The 20,924-nt window shown below is 33.3% G+C and overlaps 4 protein-coding genes across 4 annotated transcripts; 2 read left to right on the top strand and 2 right to left on the bottom strand.

Annotated features, from left to right (window-relative positions):
- Positions 1-513: 513 nt before the first annotated feature.
- Positions 514-2,176, top strand: LOC120068217 (protein PROTON GRADIENT REGULATION 5, chloroplastic-like). Its single transcript, XM_039019925.2, has 2 exons — positions 514-1,257; positions 1,939-2,176. Exons 1-2 carry the CDS (start codon positions 979-981, stop codon positions 2,041-2,043), a joined length of 384 nt encoding a protein of 127 aa, XP_038875853.1. The 5' UTR covers positions 514-978; the 3' UTR covers positions 2,044-2,176.
- A 97-nt stretch (positions 2,177-2,273) lies between these two features.
- Positions 2,274-4,643, bottom strand: LSP1 (Eukaryotic initiation factor 4E protein). Its single transcript, XM_039019924.2, has 5 exons — positions 4,201-4,643; positions 3,746-3,914; positions 3,518-3,643; positions 2,650-2,715; positions 2,274-2,558 (listed from the first exon to the last, which is right to left on the bottom strand). Exons 1-5 carry the CDS (start codon positions 4,395-4,397, stop codon positions 2,511-2,513), a joined length of 606 nt encoding a protein of 201 aa, XP_038875852.1. The 5' UTR covers positions 4,398-4,643; the 3' UTR covers positions 2,274-2,510.
- A 1,646-nt stretch (positions 4,644-6,289) lies between these two features.
- Positions 6,290-9,086, top strand: LOC120068493 (peroxygenase-like). The gene is made up of 6 exons (XM_039020278.2): positions 6,290-6,469; positions 6,563-6,712; positions 8,016-8,101; positions 8,189-8,283; positions 8,536-8,661; positions 8,755-9,086. The coding sequence occupies exons 1-6, from the start codon at positions 6,361-6,363 to the stop codon at positions 8,906-8,908; spliced, it is 720 nt and encodes a 239-aa protein (XP_038876206.1). The 5' UTR covers positions 6,290-6,360; the 3' UTR covers positions 8,909-9,086.
- A 947-nt stretch (positions 9,087-10,033) lies between these two features.
- LOC120092493 (Ribosomal protein L14p/L23e family protein) lies at positions 10,034-12,077 on the bottom strand. The gene is made up of 4 exons (XM_039050591.2): positions 11,892-12,077; positions 11,335-11,619; positions 10,374-10,415; positions 10,034-10,279 (listed from the first exon to the last, which is right to left on the bottom strand). Exons 1-4 carry the CDS (start codon positions 11,902-11,904, stop codon positions 10,197-10,199), a joined length of 423 nt encoding a protein of 140 aa, XP_038906519.1. The 5' UTR covers positions 11,905-12,077; the 3' UTR covers positions 10,034-10,196.
- Between the last annotated feature and the right edge of the window lie 8,847 nt (positions 12,078-20,924).

The following is a 20,924-nucleotide window of genomic DNA, read 5'->3' as shown; positions in this document are numbered from 1 at the left end:
GTAGCCAGCTTAAGATGTACCCATTTATTGTGAAGCCCCAACTTCACCCAATTAAAAATGTCATGCGACAATTTATTTTTTAAAAAAATTAATAGAATACTATTTTTTAGTGTGGAGAGGAATAGAGAGTATGAGACTTAGGTGTAACATAGGTTGTACATAAATATTGTTGAAAATATGGAGTTATTCAATAAATATAAAAAATAAAAATAGAAGGGAATATAGAGTTTATCGATAAATACGAAAAGTAGCAAAAAAAAAAAAAAACTACGCGATAACTATGTAAACTTCAATAGTGTTTACTATAAAAGTTGAGTTGTCTACACCAATTTAAGAAGTTGATAGGCCAAATGGCCACGTATATATACATTTTTTTTTTTAAATAGTGTATATATATCTTTGAAAAATAGTGTATGTATATTGTATACAACTTTTATGATAAATTCTCATTATTATTTTTATTTTAATAATAATTACAATTTTGTATTCGAAATATATGGAGCTATACTTTTTTTTTTTTTTTTTAAGGAGAGAGTCAATTTCCAAACCTAGGTATCAAAATAGAAGAATCCATCTCAAATTTATGAACACCTTAAAAATAAAATTAATAAAAATAAAATCCTGAAATGGGGCCGTGTCATCTTCTTCGCGGCGGAGAAAGAGCCACGGCGATAAGATTACCAGAAGACAGGGCCCCTTTTCGAATACAATTCAACAACGCTGGTTTTCTTTCTTAGTAATTATGGACCGTAGGAAGCAATCAATTACACGAACATATTCAATTTTCAATTCAATTCGATTCACATCTCTGCTTTTGAAACTAAACGCCAAAACCCTAACCAAATGTGTGGCTCATAACCTTCTCTCTCAATCTCCAATTTCCATTACCCACAATTCGCATCCAAATAACAAATAGAGAAGCATACAGAGGGAGGAGGAGTTGGAACTCAATTGTACGTCGAGGAAGAAGCTGTTTCAATGGCGGCGACTTCCATTTCTGCAACGGGATTGTGCTGTTCCTCTTCTTTCTTTGGAGGATGGGGGTCTGCGGTGGCTGGAGAGGACTACGCGGCGCTGGTGGCTAAGCAGGGGCCGGTGCAAGTGGGAATGGGGAAACCGGTGAGATTCCGGCCGATGATGAAGAACGTGAATGAAGGGAAAGGGGTTTTTGCGCCATTGGTTGTGGTTACTCGGAATATCATCGGTAAGAAGCGCTTCAATCAGCTTAGAGGCAAAGCAATTGCCTTGCATTCCCAGGTACTTTTTTGTTTTTTTTCCCCCCTATAGCTCAATTTGTTAGTTTTCTAGCTTTTTATTTGCCTAAATCCAACAAGCTAAATAACCTACAAGAATATTTCCCTACCCAAAGAGAAAAAAAACAAGAACACAAATTAATTCTAGATCACTACCGCACCATTCTATCATTCGGAGTCGTTAAACTCCTCCTGGAGTCTTACGATTTCATAAAACACATCCAAAACTTGAGAGTAGAGTAACATAGTTAAGATTACTCTTAGGACACATTTACCAATCCATAATAAAAATTGGTGTTATAGAATTTCATCGGAATCGAAATGGATTTAAATCGCAAAAGTAGTTGGTTACAATTATGAATGTACCACATTTATCGTTACCATTTGACCATTAATGATAAAGATATCAGTAAATATGGTAGATTCATTCTTGTACTGACAGCAATGCTAACATAGTTTTAAAACACAAATTGATTGATCACCCTCCATTAGTTAATCAATTTGCATATTTTATTACATATTGGATGATGAACCTCACATATCATTATAAGTACAAAAACATGGTAAACAACAATAAACATAATACATTAGATCCTACTTTTTAGATTACCTTTCATTTATTACTTTACCTTTGGGGTAAACATGAACTTAAATGTAGTGATGTGGAAGTGGTGTTGTTTCTCAGGTAATCACAGAATTTTGCAAATCAATTGGAGCAGATGGAAAGCAAAGACAAGGGCTAATCAGGCTGGCCAAGAAGAATGGAGAAAGACTTGGGTTCCTTGCCTGAGATTTCATCACAACTGGAATTTCAATCTCTTCCCTTCTTCTTATCTCCTCTCCTGCTTTCTATTCCATTCAGTTCATCAGCTGTAATATTATTTTCTTAAAACACACTTTAGAATGAAACACCCATTTAGACACAGGAGATGCTTCATTTTTCTGTAATCAATATTCAAAATGAAACACCCATCACAAGCTGCTGCTCTCTTAAGATGATTATGGAAACATACAATACAATTATACATAATATTAGTATATTGCTTCATTTCTCAATAGGAATGGATCTAAATAATAAATTGACAAGGCTACTACATTGAAGGAAAAATCTGAACATTCAAAACATGGAAGATCTTAATTGATTTGTCTTGGAATAAAAAACAAACCCAAAAAAAAGAAATGTAACAATGACGAGTATGTCAAAATATAATGTTTAGCATCTTCCTCAAAATTTAGCAGCTCAACATGATCAATTGATCAAACACTGTATCGAGCTTTTGCTGACTTTTCCCTTCTCAAATCCTCCTGTAACCAAGCAAAACAAATACAGATTTAATTGAAGAAATGGGAAGAATGGAAGAGAAATTTGTCAACGACCATCAAACTGAAAGCTTACGTGAAAGCTGAAGGAAATCTTGTCGGTGACGTCGATAATCTCCTTCCATTTCCTACCGATGCTCATCTGCACCGAATAGTAATAGAATGAGTCACAGAGTGTCTGATATTTACTTAAAACAAGTTATAAAATGCTGAAGAAAAGGAGCAAAGCTAGTTATTTCCTATTTCCTGAAGTCATCTCTGCTTAAAAATTCGACTTGCAAAACAACAAAAAGACGGAATACCACTGGTAAAGTGAATCAGCCAAAGCCTAGAACATTCTCCCTCTAGTCCCTTACTGATTGAGGTTAAACTTGGGTTCTAAATGTCATGTAATAAAATTATTTGAGAAGATAAACGCAACATATTATTCATGCAATGACTCTCCATCTAAGGAAATAGATGAACGATACGAAAAAAAACAAGAAAAAGTGCATTAACATTAAGTACAGTAATCCTTAACACATGTACGAAATTGAGCAAAACTTTATGTTTAGAGAAGCCAAATTTCAGAATAAACAAAGAAAGCCAATCCAAAAAAGACAGCCCAAAACGGTGCTAAAATAAAAGATTCATACATCACATTTGGTAATCCATACATCAAAAGATTCACGACAAGAACCATAACTTTCATTAGTTCATATAAGCAGACAACAGGACATCATCTCAGAAATGCATGAACATGAAATAGGATTTCATAAAGGATCATAGTTGGCAAGAAGAACCAAACCAGAGTCTCAGAGATAAGATGATAGTGAATGAAGTTTGTGCTGAGAAGATGCAATAATCTCGTCGATGGCGGGCTTACGGTGCCATACATACTACTATATACAAAATCAACAAAATGTGCAAACGCAGCACAGTACAAATAAGAAATAAGGCCAAACCTGAGCAGCTTCATTTGTTGCTGTCTTGGTCCACAGGGCAAGTTTGTCCTGCCTCTGGCGCACACTGGCAACTACGCCGCAGATCTCATCAGACTCCTCGAATTGTTCCCCAATCAAAGCCATCAACTATCCATAACAAAGATATGCAGTTTCAGACCAAATTAGTTCATGCGGCAAACAATAAACTTTAGCAGCATAGAATGAAAATAATATCTAAGGTTTCTATACCGTTTCCAGCCACATGCTATCGAGGTTAGCCTTTCTACTGCTGGTGACAGTCCATTTTCCTCCATTAGCGCACTCAGGATCTTCCCATTTCGGTTCAACTCCAGATTTGAACAGGTGAAAATCTGCATTAGCCGGCAACTTGCTCGGCTTGAATAACTGATCGTACAAACTGCATAAAAGCCCGAAATCACAAATCGTAGATAAAGAATCTGGTCTACTGGGATTTTTCTAATTCACTCGAACTAAATCAGGGTTCAACTTCAAAGAAAAACGAAAACACAACCCACACCGTAAAATTCAAAGAAAAACATATATATGAATGAAACAGATCTCCTCAAAACCCAGTAGGGCAAAATTAACATCAACGGAGCTATGCCCTAATCTACCAAAACATAGATTAGCGCCACCTACCTCCAAATTTAAACATCGATGGAGAAGAGGATCGAAAAACTTACCACCAAAATTCTTCGACGGTGTCGAAGGTATAGACCTTGCGCAGAGAGGTGCCCCAAGCAGCACCTTGCTTCGGCCTGGACTGGTTATCAAACCAAAAGGTCCATTTTCTCTCCAATTTATGGGACTGCTGATTGGAATCGGCTAATTCTGTGGCGACCGCCGCCGCAGCACCCTCCACCGTTACCTCACCGGCCATATCTTGGGCGCTGAAAATACCCCCTTTTCCTTGGACAAATTGGGGGTAAGAAAAGGGAAATTATCGATGAATGGACAAAGTAGAAACGAAGTTTTATGCTTTAAAGTTCAAACTTCGTAGATTGGGTTTTTTTCTGTACAGCAATTCGTCTTCTCGGATTCGATAGGCGGAGACTGACCCCAGCTTTTGACAAAAGCCCTAGGCCCAAAACTTTGGACCCAGCTCCTATACCCAAGCCCATGGCCCGTAAAATTTTTACCAAAAAAAGGAACAAATAAAAAATAAACGATGACAAAATAGTCAGCATTTGTCTCCAAATTTTGAAGTCAATGTCTATTTGGTACTTGAAATTTCACATTTTAATTGCAGGGATTTAAGGAATGATTCTAAATAGTCTATAAATTTCTTTGACCGTTAATTAACTCACAATAGGACGATTGACATTGATAATACATGATATATTTAACAAAAAATAAATAGTAACGACAAGATACATTGGTGGTGTCTAAATTTTCAAGTTAGTAGCTATTTGATACTTAAGTTTCAAAAGGTACTAATCATTGAGATTTAAGGAATGATTTGAAATAGTCTATAAGTTTCTTTGACAATTAGTCGATCTTAACTATTGACATTGATTATTTAATAAGAGTTAAAAAGTAATTAATCTTAAAAAATATCACATAACATATTTTTACTTAGTACAATTTTTTAATTTTCTTTTCATTTAACAATATTTTCTTCTTTTTTTTTTTTCCAAAAAGTTACTCTTCTAATCTTTCAAGTTTTGATTTTGGTTTCAACTTTACTACAAATTCCAAAATGTTACAAATTTAATTTTTTTTCCTTTTTAAGATTAGAGTTTTATTTCAATTTGGTTCCATGTTTCAAGTTTACCCTTTTAACGTTATTTTTTCTCACTAAAAACTCGCGTTTAGTCTTTAGTGTTAATATTTATCAATTAATTTAAAAGAATTACAATTAATTAAATTTTACAATTTTTTCATCACTATTAAAATTAATTTTAAAATTTTATTTCATAATTATTTTAAATTAATTAATAGACATTAACATTAAAGGCTGAAGTCAATATTTAATTAAAAAAAAATTGGAGATTCAAATATAATATTTTGAAACATATAGATCATGTTGAAATAAAACTCAAATCGGAACTAAGTTAAAATTAAATTCAAAATTTAAAGATTAAGGGCACATTTGGAGCAAGAACTCTCCTAAGATTATAATAATCATCTCTAACTATAGTAAATATTCTTTATTCTCCAATTAACTACAGTTAACACTATTTCAAAACTCTCATTTACTATAGTATTTACTATTTGTTACTATTTTACATTCATCATTTTTTTATTTTTTGCTACAGTATTTATTATTTCTTTCTCAAATTAAAATAGTTTACACCTAAAAAACATACTATTATAATCAAAACTAAAATAACTTATGCCCCAAATACAAACTATTATAACCCAACTATAATAAGACTATAATCTCTGTTTCCGCTCACAAACAAGTCAGCCAATTCGAATACAGAATGCTGATGACACACCGGTACCTCTCACAACCTCTACCCCGTATTAGAAATAAGAAATATTGTAGTAGGCCAAAAAGTAATAAGTAACAACAACGATTTTATAATATACTAGTCTGGGGAGGTGTAACCATCTCAAATTTAATAAATATATATATATATATATATTTGTTGAGGAATGGTGTGGATGTTATCGAAAAAGAGAGAGAGAGAGAGAAATAAATAATAGCTGGAGCGGCGAAGGAAAGATGGGTCGTGTCGAAATGAGGCTGCACCAAACATAATATGTTGGCACACCACAAAGCCACCTCAATCCTTCTTTATTTATAAAATCTCCCAAAACATTACAACCTCCACACTCTCATCCATCGCCGCCGCCGCTGCTGCAGCCACTCTGCAATTATATAATCTCTCTCCGCCATGGCTTTATCAATGGAAAACGAAGTCAACGCCACCGAGGCTCGGTTTGCACCGGTGACTCGAGAGCGAAGGGTTCGCAACGACCTCGAAACCACAATCTCCAAGCCATGTGAGTGTCAATCTTCAAAATCACTCTTAAAACATGTTTTTACTAGATTGGTTTTGGTTTCGAAATAATAATGGTGATGATGACGATGGTAAGATTTGGCGAGGGCGTTGGTGGCGCCGGACTCGAGCCACCCGACGGGGACGGTGGGGCATAAGCACTATGGAATGACCGTACTTCAGCAACATGTCGCCTTCTTCGACCAAGATGATAATGGCATCGTTTACCCTTGGGAGACTTATGTTGGTAAATTTTTTCTGACACTAATATATATATGTATAGTTTGTTTTAAGATGATATCAGAAACTCTTTCCTGGTGGCTCCATAGGTAATTTAAGAAGATGGAACATTGAGAGTGTTGCATGCATATAATATATATATATATATATATATATATATATATATTAAAAATCTTAAAATGAAGTTGTATTGAAACTTTTTAATCAATAATAACCTTCATCTAATAAAAAAGAACATAAACTAGTGGGATTAATTTTAAAATTTGTTACTTTATTGAAAATGTAGTAAATAAATTTGTCCAAATTTATTGAAACTATCTAAATTGCAATTTGTCCAAATGTAGTAAATAAATTTGTCAAAAATAGAGAGAATGTTTTAACCTTCTTATTTAGTAAATTAAGCCTCAAACTTATCTAAATGTTAATTAGACCCTCTAACTTAGATAGTTGTAGAAGTTGACCATAAAAATTGAACCTCAAAATTAGGGTTCCGAACTTGCAATTTGACCTTTAAATATTTAATTTGAAAAATTAAACTTGAGCGGTCAGACCAATTACGATTGATTCGTTAAAATTGATTGGGATTTCTTATCACATAATCCAATTTCAACTTCTACAACTTCCACAAAATGATCAAGCGGAATTCACACAAACAAATCAAGAGCAATAAATAAATAAAATAAAATAAAATAAATAAAATAAGCTCTATTATACACACAGAAAAACATAAATTTTCTTTGTATCTATCATGTCAGTTGCTGGAGATAAGTTAGTAATTTTTATGATAATTCCTCCCCCCCCCCCTCTCCTCTTTTCTTTTTTGTATCTATTGCGTTAGTTGCTTGTGATAATTTTTTTGGCGTTCTGATATTTCTATAAGTTTAAGGGTAATTTTTATTTTATTTTAAAATTAAATGTTGTTTAGGGGTCAAATTCTAAAGGTTTTCAAGTTTGGAGGCCCAATTTTAACAATGGTATAAATTTAAGGGCTCCATTTTTATCCTTAAATATTTTGAGGTCCAATTTTTGCAACTACTTAAATTAAAGGGTGAAAGTTTGGAGGGTCAATTTTTACCCTTAAGTTTGAAGGTGTAATTACCATTGTTACCATACATCAGGGTAGTTTTTGCAATTTATCCTTATCACCCCAAATTTGCAGAGTAAAATCAAAACCTTATCCAAGGCCTTTATTACAAAATTAATTAATCTTTTAAAGAAGTGAAAGCCACAAGAACTTTTGAGTATTTAGAATTTGACTAAAGAAAATTTCATTCTAAAATCAAAAAATCGAAATGGAAATTGTTTTTCAGGGCTAAGAGCGATTGGATTCAACATGATAATGTCCCTAGTTATGGCCGTTATAATAAATATGGCCATGAGCTATCGTACTCAACAAGTAAGTGATTAATTTAAGTAACTAATCTAACTTAATTATAAATTATTGGAATCAAATAGAGACTTGATAATTTGATTAAATTTGTAGGGATGGATCCCATCACCTTTCTTTCCAATCTACATTTACAACATTCACAAAGATAAACATGGCAGCGACACTGGAACTTATGACACTGAAGGAAGGTATCTAACGCATTTTTACATCTTATAATATCTCTAATTATTAATTACTTCTTTTTCAATATTTTTAATATTTTCAGGGTAAGCAGTCTAAAAATAGAAACTTCCACAACTATTTGGGATTGTTAACTAAATAGACCTTGAGTTGTTTGGAGCGTTCACTAGAGTTATCGAGTCTGACTTGTGTTTGAGGTGTAGAGTTGTGAGACTGGAAGTTAAAATTGAGTTATTTAACACGAATTTATGAATGAGTAGGTATGTGGCGGCAAATTTTGAGAACATATTCAGCAAGTACGCAAGAACGCACCCAGACAAGCTGTCCCTTGGCGAGCTATGGGATATGACTGAAGCCAACCGTCTAGCTTTCGATCCCTACGGATGGTATGGTTATTGGTCCCATTATACTAATCTTTGCTCTTTCATTTATAAATACAATTCATTTCAGCTCAATGTCATGTTGAATCTGGAGTGTAGGATCGCATCAAAACTCGAATGGTTCGTGCTGTATGTCCTGGCTAGGGACGAGGACGGGTTTCTGTCGAAAGAGGCTATAAGGAGATGTTATGATGGGAGCTTGTTTGAGTATTGTGCAAAGATGAATATGAGTGCTCAATACAAGATGTATTGACAAAGACATTAATTAGTCTCCAACTCAAAACTCTCAGGCAATATACTAGTACTACTTATGTTGCCTCTGTAAATTACTGATATAAGATTGTGCAACCAAAGACGAAAAACCAAAATAAGAGCTGCTTTGGTTGTGTAATTGTAAAGCGGTGCGTTACGTCGTCTTTCGTTGTTGTGTGTTGCCCTTTTCATGTCATTCGTGTATGTCTAATGTCTTGAGTTTAGGGATTTATTACGTATGAGATGCTTTTACGGGGCTTGTTGTTTCTCTGGCTTTCTACATACATTTTTCTATTTCTTCTTTCCTATCGGGTAACATGATTTTTTTACTATTTAATTTCAATAAATGAAGAAAGACCTCGGGCACAAACAAAACTTCAACACAACCAAAAAAAAATCAACATAACCAAAAGTTCAACATAAGGGAAAATCTTGGATACAGTACTGCATTGTGTGCAATTCAAAAACTAACACAGCCTAGGTGAAAAAAGTCCAACACACAAACACAGATTTAGTTCGCACCACAGCAACATTTTATTAAGATTGTCATCTTGATTGTTGTTTATGGTTTTTCTATTTTTCAAAAACAAAAAATATGTTTGGTTATTGTTTTTAAATAGTTCAATGGGTTATCAAAGGGTTCTTAGGCCTCTAACTTGTTTAGTCACTAATCTTTAATTGACAAGTCAATTTCTATTTTTTATGATATTAACTTTGCATTTTATAAAAATATTGAATCTCTCATTACAAATTGAAAATACATCGATAATCGCCTATATATCTATAAATTTGAATTCTAAATATCAATTTAATCCCAGCCCTCTATAATTAGACAAATCAACAAGCTCAACTCCAACTGATTTTAAATCAAGATGCATTCCAGTGAGACAAAAAAACTGGGATACGTTCGAGTGAGATGTATGATATAAATGGAATATATAACTGGGATCTGCTAGACTTTAAAAATAACGAATGAGAGAGAAGATTTCATTGCAAATGTTGGCTACAGTAAAGAAGGAACGTAACCTATAACTAAAGCAAACGCAGGCAATTAAAGAGCAAATTACCTGAGATGATTGCTAGTTAGTTATAAACTGAATCAAGACACATCCATGAGATATGAAAGTGAGAAAATACCTCCAACTCAAAATCTAATTCATTGTTCCAAAAATATTCCATCAGATCTCACAATCAAAGAGTAATAAATTAGTACTATAACACTGAGATATCAAAACTGACGAGCTGTTATAACCACAGAAGCAAGAAGATTTGAACTCTAGAATAACAGTCTAAACAATAGCATTGGCTGCGCTGGCGATCCTAGGCCATAAATCCGCACACTCCTTTCCGATAGGACCAGTAATTGCAGAACCTGTAACATTAGCAACAAACATACTTCATAATCTGGAAATGTGAAATTAAAAGAAAAGCAGCATTCTCATCTTTTTCCTACGAGTGGACCATACCTTTCATTTCACCTTTAGGGTTCACAATTACTCCTGCATTATCTGCATAGGCACAATATATATTTCAAAATTAGTAAATTGTACTCTAATAGCTCCATTCCAAAACAAAGAACTGAAAATGACATAGAGAAGTCTTAGAGCAAAATTTCCATGCGGATGAAATCCATTGTTTAAAGCAGATGATACTAAAGGGCAGAATGAGATCAAGGATGAAAGCATTTCTAAATAAACAATGTCCTGTCCACATGGAGCAGATATGAGCACGAAAGCTTCAACACATCCACAACGATGAACACTGTCAATTTACCAGACTCGTAACTGTATCAACCATTACAATAAGGAGGATACCTGACTTATGCCTGGGAAACAGATGAGGATAAACGGAAAACTTAGGTACTTATTAATCAAATTAACAGAAAACAGATTGCTTTGAACTTTTTTGCTACTTTTACCACTTAAGTTTTTCCCCAAAAAAAAACACCATCCTTCATAATTATTCTAAAACAAGGAAGTCTAGTATACTATAGGCCACCGTAAAGTGCATAACCTGTGGAAAGTAAATAAATACCTATGGAACTCAAACCTGGATATGTTTGATATCTATTCTTCACAGAAACAAACTAGATATGCAAAATAAATTGACTACCCAGAACTATCTAGCTGACAGACATGTTAATCATGGAATTCTCAGGTTTGAACAAGTGCATGCAACCACAATTCAGGAAGGCAACCAGTAATAACAAAAAGCTTTAAAGACACAAATAAAGCTTAACTAGACAGAATGATCCTGTAACACAGGAGTTCAAAGACAAAAACTATGCATTGCATCTCTCTGGTCATGGATGGCAAACGTCAACAGTCAAATATCCGGATCAAGTTCAAACATGTGTATCATAAAGCTTTCTAAAACAAACAAAGTAAACCGAGCAGAGTCAACTACCAAAAGGAAAAAAAGGTATACCTTCGAAGTACATGAAAACCCCATCCTTTCGGCGCCATGGCTTGCGCTGCCTGACAATGACAGCAGGAAGGACCTTCTTCCTGAGATCGGGCTTTCCCTTTTTGACAGTGGCCATAACCATGTCTCCCACACAAGCCGATGGCAATCTGTTCAAACGTCCCTTGATACCCTTCACTGAGATAATGTACAAGTTCTTGGCTCCAGTGTTGTCGGCACAATTCACCGTCGCCGCCACCGGTAGACCCAGTGACATCCTAAACTTGTTACCTGCAGATCCTCCGCGCCCTGCACCAACAAGAAACAAATCGATCAAATAAATTCCAGATTTCACAAATAGCAAATCGATCAATTTTCCCCAAAGTTTAACAAATCTCCGTTAGAAATTGTGGGTTCGATGCAGATTCAATTAAAAAAAGCCCAGAGACGGATACTTCCGAAGTAAATGAAAGTAGTACATGATATGTCGGCGAGAACACGAGATAAACGAAAACGAAAACCTAAAACCTAGATGGTGAAACTGCGAAGAAAGAAGAAGAAGGGCGTAAGGGTGTGCTTACCTCGCTTCGACATTTTTGCCGGCTGAAACGAGAAACTGAGAGAAATTTAGGGTTTTGTGGGCATTTATATACAGACGGGATATCTAGGGTTTGTTAGATCTCTTCTTTCCTAGGGCCCAAATTCGAATAAATTATGATTATTTTTAATTTTTGGGTAAATTCAAAGCTTAAATTATTAATGTCGATGCTTTCGGGGAAAAAAAATCTCGACGAGAATATGGAAGTTGTTGTGAATGGGGACACAGTGAAACACAGATATCAATAAAATATAATATAATATAATAATAACATATAATATAAATAACTAATAAAATGATATAAATAAATAACTTAAATAAAATAAAGAAAATAAGAAAATCATGAAATTATGTAATTTTTTCTAATTTTCTTTCTAAACAATTGGAATTTCTCACCAATCTCCACCACCTTATAAAATCCATAAAATGACCCGTAATAGGAGAATTGGTAAGTAGGAGATTAAATTAGTTAGACAGTAAGAGGCTGTTTGGAGGAGATGATATAAGATGTCTAAGAATTATGATGTTTGGGGAGTTCTGATGTTTGGGTGCAGAGTTGTGTTGTCTGACTTCATATGTTTGTGTGTTGGGTGTGCAGAGTTGTTATGTCTGAATTCATATGTTTATTTGCTTATATGAACAATGTTTTTTTTAATCTTATAATTCAATTATTATATAATTTAGTTTTTTGTATTCAATCATTGTCTTTTAAATAATTCTTTATTATTGTTATTTAAAAAAACTTAGTCAAAATTTAATATTAATCGTAATTAGTCAACGAAATTTAATTCTAATTCAGGGATGAATGTACCAACTTTATTTCTAAAAAAATTTTCCACTTTTTTAATACTAAATATATATACATAATTTTCAATCATGACTTGAACTTTGAAAAGAGTTTTTAAAAGTAAGACAAATAAAAAATAAAAATAAACTAGTGAAAGTAGTATTTATAGATTTAATTTTTAAAAACTATAAGAACTTAAGGGTTATGAATGGTCAATTAATTATTTTAGTGAGGCATTTAAAAAAAAAAAAATTTGCTTATGTTTGATTTTATGGATTTCGTTGAGGCTTTTCTCATATATATTCACGGATGAGTTTTCCATTGAGATTTTTTAATGAGCTTTTGAATAGTAAATTTTGAATATTGATGTTGTATATGAAGAGATTTTTTTTTTTTTTTTTTTTTTTTTTTTAGAAATTGTGTACAAAGATTTAATCCAAAATATTGTGATTTTTTTAATGGGCATTATATAGATAAATAATTGATATACTAAGCAAATAAAAATGAAAACTTGAATGACATAATTTATAAATAATAAATTATTAATATACTCTATCACAGGACGTTTGAGGAAAAAACGATGTATGTAAATTGAAGGTAAAAAAAAATTGGTGCATGAAATTAGATTGAAATACCATGGTTTCTTAATAAAATGGATATAGTGGAAAAAAATTACACCTGAAGTATAATGAAATAAACTCAAGAAAAGAATAAAGAAATAAAAACGTATGTGGGCCATAGGAAGGAAGGAGAGAATGACGAGGGTGACGATCAAGTATGAGGAGGGAGGAGACATAGGAAGTAAGGGTGGAGAAGCTGAGAGACTTGTTAAATGGGGGTTACTGTACACATGTTGAAGGAAGTGAAAATGGGAGATGGTATATCAGTGGGGCAAATGGTGATATAGAGGTCATATCATCTCCACCCATAGGATATTGGCCCCCAAACAGGCCCTAAGAATGTGTGCTCATAACACATATGGATTGCATGTTCAAACATACATTCGAGTAGTAGGAGAATATCATTTGTTCTTTTAGGACACGAAGCTCTGACACTAATGGACATCTATTATTATTATAATATTTATAATACTCCCTCTTAGATGTCTATTATATATAAAAAAATATGTCACTAAAACCTTACTAGGAAAAAATCCCATGGGGAAAAATCCTAGTGAAGGGAAAAAAAGTACGTATTTCATATAATTTATACTTTTAAAAAGTATATTTACTCTCGCTCATGGAAACATCACTTGAGATCTCTGAGTCACCGCATTCCAATGTTGTGCACCATTTTTTCAAAAGTTGTAGTAGGTAATGCCTTTGTAAATAATTCTGCCAGGTTCTCTTTTGAACAAATTTGTTATACGGTGATGTTGCCATTTTCTTCAAGATTAAGAGTGTAGAAAAGCTTCGGTGAAATATGTTTTGTTCTATCTCCTTTAATATATCCTCATTTGATTTGGGCTATGCAACATGTGCTGTCTTCGTATAATATTGTTGGAAGATTTTTTATTAGAAGATAAACCACATGTTCCACAAGTATGCTGAGTCATTGATCTTAGCCCTACACATTCTCAATTAGCCTCGTGGATTATATGGATTTCAACATGATTCGAAGAAATGGCTATTATGGTTTATTTGACTGATCTTCATGATACAATAGTTTCTCCACATGTGAATAGATAATCTATTTGAGATCTAACTTTGTGTGGATCAGATAAATATCCAAAATCTGCATAACCAACTAGATCAAAATTTGATTTATAGGAATAAAACAAACTCATGTCGATTGTTCCTCGAAGATAACGGAGTATACGCTTAATTTTGTTCCAATATCTTTTTGTTGGAAAAGAATTATATCTTGCTAATAAATTTACTAAAAATGTAATATATGGTCTTGTATTATTAGCAAGATACATATGTGCACCAATTGCACTAAGATATAGAACCAAGAAGTTCTTCACTATCATCTTGAGGTAGAAATATATATTTCTTCACATATAGTGAACGAACTTCCATTAGAATGTTCAATTGATGTACTTTGTCCATATAAAATCTTTTCAAAATTTTTCCTGTATAAGTTGACTGATGAACAAATATCTCATCTGCTAAATGCTCAATTTGCAAGCCAAGACAAAATTTTGTTTTTCCAAGATCTTTCATCTCAAATTTTTTTGTTAAGATATTCTATTGCCTTTTAAAGCTCTTCAGGAGTTCCAATTATATTTAAATCGTCAACATATATAGTTATAATAGCAAATCCTGATTGTGATTTTTTTTTATATATAAAAACACACAGGTATATTGGATTATTTTAATATTCTTCTTTCAACAAGTATCCACTCAGGCGATTGTATCACATTCGACCTGATTATTTCAATCCATATAATGATCTCTATAACTTACTGAATACAATTCCCGGGAATTTGATTTATATGATTCATGTATCTTAAATTCTTCTGGGATTCTCATATAAATATCATTGTCAAGGGATCCATATAATATGCTACAACTATATCCATAAGATGCATGTCCAGACTTTCATACACAATCAAACCAATTAAATATCTTATTGTAATTGTGTAACATCCCGAGTTCCAGATAAATTAGGGTTAATTATCTTAAATTGTTGGGCTTTAATTTCCTCCAATTTTTAGATTTTGGAGCCAACTTAAAACAATTGAGGAGATAATTAATTTTATGTGGTTTTAAATTGGTTTAAATATTTGGAAGGATTTAATTTGTATCAAATTTATGGATTTTATGCCCTTTAATTTTGATTTTTGGAGCCTAAATTAAGGTAATTTGAGAAGTTAATTGATTTATTAATTTGATAGAATCTTTGGAGATTTTGGAGATATTGTGATAAAATATTTGATTTATCTTTTAAAATTCTGAAAAAAAAATGAAAAAAATTGGGATATTTGAAATTAAAGAAGGGTGAAAAGAGAGGGAAAATCAGAGAGAAAGATAATAGTTCGGATTTTTAGTGACAACTTCCATAAAATTGCCGATTTCTGGAGCTTGAACCATTGGATCATGCTAAAATTTTGTCAGTTTATTTGGGACATATAGAGTCTCATTTGAATGTTGGATCGTTGTTTAGAGCTCTGATTTGTCCGTAATCGTTGCTAAATAGAATCAATAAAACTGAAAACCCTCATTCTCTCTCACTCTCGCAAACCCTCCTCATGCAAGACCCTCACTACCAGTCACTAGCCTAAACAATTTGTGTCGTACGATAGTAGTGCCCATCGCCCGTCTATGGTTGACCACCGTCGCTAGCGCCATTGTCGCCAGAATTGATATTTTGGATAAGTTATTTGGTTTGTTATAGGTTTTCTTAGAAGATCTTGAATACCCATCAAATTTTGGTTTAAGTTTTGGCTTATCTATATTATTTTGATATTGAAATTGGGTTATACAAACTCTCAAGGTGCTTTTCGACAAGATTTAAGTTGTCCAGCGTCCTTTTTTGTAAGGTTTGAGGTCTTGGTTGAGATTTTTTGGATACCCACTAAGTATTGGCTTAACTTTTGTTTTAATTGTAATTTTTGGAGGTTGGATTAGAAGGTCTAAAGTTGTTGTCCATTAGATTAAAAGGTTGATTATGGTGATATAATTGTTGGATCATGTTGATTTTGACACTTCGAAGTGGTTTTGAGTCAAACTACATGTTGGGTAAGTTGTATGGAGACGTTTGTGTTAAGTTGTGATTGGAATTTTGCCCTAAACATTGGATTTAATTTTGGTTTATGTTTTTATTTATTTATTTAGGATTCAAGATTTTGCAAAGTTAAATTGCTAGCTTTTTGGACTTAATTCCAAGGTAGGTAATTTTACTACTAGAACCGCCTTTGTGTCGGGCGTTACAAGTAGGATAATTTTAATGGCTCTAAGACTGAGTAATCATGATGCCTGTTTAGAGAAGATATATGAATACATGACTGTTCTATTTGATGTATGTTATGAGTATGAGCATGATCTTGTTTTATAAGATACTTTACAAGAATGTATGAGCAAGAGCTAGATCTTATTTGACATGTATGAGGATGTATGAGATTTATGTTATGATTCATGTATAAGACTATGTTTTATGATGCATGACATTTATGTTATGTTAGTGATAGTTGCTCCTATCCGTAGTCATGTACCCACTAGAGGTTTGTGATCTCCTTCGGGATTTCCCTAGAGGTTTGTGTTTCCTACGGGATTCACTAGAGGTTTGTGATCTCCTTTGAAATTTCACCAGAGATTTGTGTTTCCTTCAAGATTCATCAGAGGTTAGTGATCTCTTCGAGATTTCACTAGAGGTTTATGTTTCCTTTAAGTACACTAGAGGTTAGTGATCTCCTTTGGGATTTTACCAGAGGTTAGTAATCTCCTTCCGGATTTAACTAGAGGTTTGTGTTTCTTATGGGATTCCCCAGAGGTTAGTCTCTCCTTCGGGATTAACCAGATGTTAGTGATCTTCTTCGAGACTTCACTAGAGGTTAGTGATCTCTTTCAAGATTTCACCAGAGGTTTAAGTATACATCTCACCAGGCTGGGTTAAATTATTCACTAGATGGTCACCATGATAAGTAGAGGTTTTTGCATGTCTCACTAGAAATGTTGCATTTTTTGGACATAAATGCTTAACCTGACCCCGGTAGTGGGGTTACTTACTGAGTATTTTATACTCATTCTTTCTTATGTTATGTTTTCAGGTAAGAGAAAGGACATACTGGCGAGTGACAGAAGGAATCCGTGACCGTTCCATTGGGATCAGAGAGATGTTTTTGCTCATGTTTTCATGTTTTAATGTTTTAAATTCCAATCTCGATGTTTGAACTTAGAGTTCCATTGTTTAAAAATTTTATTTATAAAGTTTCATGAAATTTATTTTAAACTTTTATTTCAAAGAGACCTCGATCAAATATTTTCAGTTGTTTAGATTTTAAAAAAACTATATATTTAATAAAATTATTTTGATTTTAGTTAAAATTTATGAGAGAGTCATTTTGAGATTCATGCTTTCATGTAATAACGGCCTAGTATAAGTCCTAAGAAGTCAGATCGTTACAAATTGCATCCACCATTGGAGAATATGTCTCCTCATAATCAATATTAGGTCTTTGTGAGAAACCTTGTGCAACTAGTCTTACTTTATATCTTGTAACCAGATTATTTTCATTTCTTTTTCTCACAAATACTCATTTGTATCCCACAAGTTTGACAACTTCTAGTGTTCGGACCGTTGGTCCAAAAACTTAACGATTTAAAAGTGAGTTTAATTTTGCCTCGATTACTTCCTTCCATTGAAGCCAATCTTTTCTATGTCGATATTTTTCAACAGATTTTGGTTCAAGATCCTCACTTTCAAATATAATATTAAGAGCAACATTATACGCAAAAACGTTGTCAATAACTACATTAGTTTGATTCCATCTTTTTTCTGTCATGACATAGTTTATTGAAATCTCATTATTATCTTTACATATTTCACTTTCCTCACTAGTCATGCCAAGGATTCTTCATGGGTATTTATATACTTAACCAAGTCTTTTTTACTATTAATTATTTTTCATTTTCTAGGATTTTTATCTTTGGAACTCGTTGGTCTACCATGCTTCTGGCGTATTTTAGATGTTGGGGTTGATGCCTTAAATCTCGTAGAGTCCTGTAGTTTGTAAACACGTGTATGAAAAAACATTTGTGATGTAATAATATGAGATATTTTCTTCACTATTGTCTATAAAATATGAGATATTTTAGTTGCATTAACCACAAACCAATAAACTAAAATCCCTGGTTATTGTTATAACTTAAGCATGTATGTGGAGACATACAAGTGGATCATGCCTTAAGTGATAACCTAAATGGTCTGTAGTATATGGATAAAGAAGGGAAACCTTATCCTGGTGACAATACAGATATTGCCTACTTTGTAGATGTTACAAGTGTTGTAAAGTGCTACAAATAGTCTGATCCTGATTATTCATGTGGAGACATGCGAGTGGGGGTATCCTATACAAAGGAGTTTGTATAGACTGGATCATGAAATGTTTAGTCTCGTTATATAATGTCATTCATGATAGAGACTTTCATTTCACTAGAAATGACCATAGGTAACATGACCTTAATCTTGAGTGAGTTGGGAACTCTTGCCTATGAGAGTGGTCCTTTGATTTGCATGGGTACGAGTGGCCAGATCACCGACTCAAACCTACCACTTTAGGAATTCGTCTTATTGGAGAGCTGGGAACTCAGCTACACAAGACGGAATTCACTCCTTCTCCAAAGCAGGGGTAAGTAGATAGATTGCTCCCTTCAGGGCTGATCTGGGGCTTGAACATGTGGCGTCACACATTTTCTCATGACCCGAGAAGTGTTCACTCATAGTAGGACTATGATGTATTGTTCATTAGAGGAATCAATAGTACTTAAGAAGTTAGATGTAACTATAGGAGCAAAATGGTAAATTGGCCCAACTGTACTTACGAGCGATCTGTGAAGGATTATCGTACTGTTGATTGGTTATATCCAATGAACATAGAAATATGTCTATAGTGCGAAGAGTGTAGCTGTCGGTCTTTAGTGGAGTGCCCGACAATTAACGGGTGGTGGATATCGTGATTAAAGTGTTTAGTCAGTTATTCACGTACCGTTGGAGCTTGAAGCTACAGGTCCATAAGGTCTCCTTGGTAGCTCAATGGATTCAAGTTGAGAATCAATTTTTAGGTTAGTTTGAAGTGTTCAAATTAACAAGAGGGAATTTGATTATATATGATATAATTAAATTGGTTCAATTATATGTGATATAATTGATTTGATGTATTAAATACATTAATTGAAGGAATTAATATAAATATGATTTATATTAAATAAAGGAAAAAAGAACTATGGTTTAAATATTACATATGATGTGATATTAAAACTATAGGTTATAAATATAATATGATAAATTAGTTATTATATTTATTTATAATAAAAACAATTATGAGATAATTGTTAGTTGGTTATTTTCTTTTCTCCATTAACCGTGCAAGTGAGAGGTTATTTTCAGTTTTAATAACTGAAGAATAAAATGAAAAGAGTTTTCATTTTTTGAATAATCGTAGCATTATTGCATACCAATCGATCGAGTGAAAGAAAGCTATACGATAGCCCTTTTGAGAGAGTAAATGACCAAGCAAGTTTGTTAGACGATTGCTCATCGTTACTAGACGATCGAGTACCTGGTGTCTATACGATAGACTACACTTTCTCCCACTTACTCGATCGTTTAACTCGATCATATACATCCTCATTCCCTCTACCAAATTCACATAGAGCCCACACCTCCTGGATTCCCACTCTAAGAATACCAAGGTAACCGAGTGGTAGTATCGTGGGTTGCCGTTCGAGGATCAGACAGTTCGTGATTTCACTGATTATTCGTTGCATTCATGATCGTTTAGAGTTTGCTGGGACGCGTGACCGGTGTAGATCGAGGGAATCCATGAAGAAGAGTTTTTCAAAGTTATGTCACTTGATTCCCTCTGTATTTGAGAAGAAAGCATGTTGTAATTTTCTATATAATGCATAACTGTGGTTGTATGTGAATGCGTTTATTGTTTCACAATGGGTTCGAAAAGATCTTGCTTCCGCTCAACGGTGCTCTTGAATAAGATTTCCTTCACTGGACTCACTAGTAACAACTCGCTCAATTTTCGATGGAAATTTTGCAACTGGTATATATGACTTAGTTACTTTCTTTGCATCTACAAATGCATCTGATAACTGATTTGCTATATTTTGCAAACGAATCATCTTCTAAACTTCAAGTTCACATTGATCTGTATGAGGATCTAAATGAGACAATAACGATGCATTCCATGTAATTTCTTTTTCTAACTTCTTAATAACATGTCTCCATATAGATGTAGGAAGCTTAGCTCTCATAAGTAATGGTCTTGCATTTAATGGAAAACATTTTATGAATGATTATGCTAAACCATTTTTAGTATGAACATGAGCTACAGGATGTTCAATACTTATTCCAATTAACATACAATAATTATCAAAAGCTTGAGATGTAAATTCACCAACATCATTAAGACGAATGGTCTCAATTGTACAATCATAAAATTGTATTATGAACTTAATTATTTGAGCAAGTAATCTTGCAAATACAAAATTTCAACTTGATAATAACCACACGTGTGAGTATCTGCTGGATACGTCTATTAATACCATGAAATAT

This window comes from Benincasa hispida, chromosome 12 (assembly GCF_027475165.1).
Source record: "Benincasa hispida cultivar pf3 chromosome 12, pf3_genome.v1.1, whole genome shotgun sequence".
NCBI classification, from domain to species: Eukaryota; Viridiplantae; Streptophyta; class Magnoliopsida; order Cucurbitales; family Cucurbitaceae; genus Benincasa; species Benincasa hispida.
The sequence above is the reverse complement of the archived record's forward strand: the minus strand, read 5'-3'. Positions and strand labels throughout refer to the sequence as shown.

Coding starts and splice junctions, on each gene's coding strand:
- LOC120068493 (XM_039020278.2), top strand. CDS start 6,361: ATGGCTTTATCAATGGAAAACGAAGTCAACGCCACCGAGGCTCGGTTT. Junction 8,102..8,188: donor TGAGCTATCGTACTCAACAA/GTAAGTGATTAA, acceptor TTAAATTTGTAG/GGATGGATCCCATCACCTTT. Junction 8,662..8,754: donor GCTTTCGATCCCTACGGATG/GTATGGTTATTG, acceptor TCTGGAGTGTAG/GATCGCATCAAAACTCGAAT.
- LSP1 (XM_039019924.2), bottom strand. CDS start 4,397: ATGGCCGGTGAGGTAACGGTGGAGGGTGCTGCGGCGGCGGTCGCCACA. Junction 2,716..3,517: donor CAACAAATGAAGCTGCTCAG/GTTTGGCCTTAT, acceptor TATTCGGTGCAG/ATGAGCATCGGTAGGAAATG. Junction 2,559..2,649: donor AGATTTCCTTCAGCTTTCAC/GTAAGCTTTCAG, acceptor GCTTGGTTACAG/GAGGATTTGAGAAGGGAAAA.
- LOC120068217 (XM_039019925.2), top strand. CDS start 979: ATGGCGGCGACTTCCATTTCTGCAACGGGATTGTGCTGTTCCTCTTCT. Junction 1,258..1,938: donor CAATTGCCTTGCATTCCCAG/GTACTTTTTTGT, acceptor GTTGTTTCTCAG/GTAATCACAGAATTTTGCAA.
- LOC120092493 (XM_039050591.2), bottom strand. Junction 10,416..11,334: donor GGTTTTCATGTACTTCGAAG/GTATACCTTTTT, acceptor GTGCCTATGCAG/ATAATGCAGGAGTAATTGTG. Junction 10,280..10,373: donor CCCTAAAGGTGAAATGAAAG/GTATGGTCCACT, acceptor CTAATGTTACAG/GTTCTGCAATTACTGGTCCT.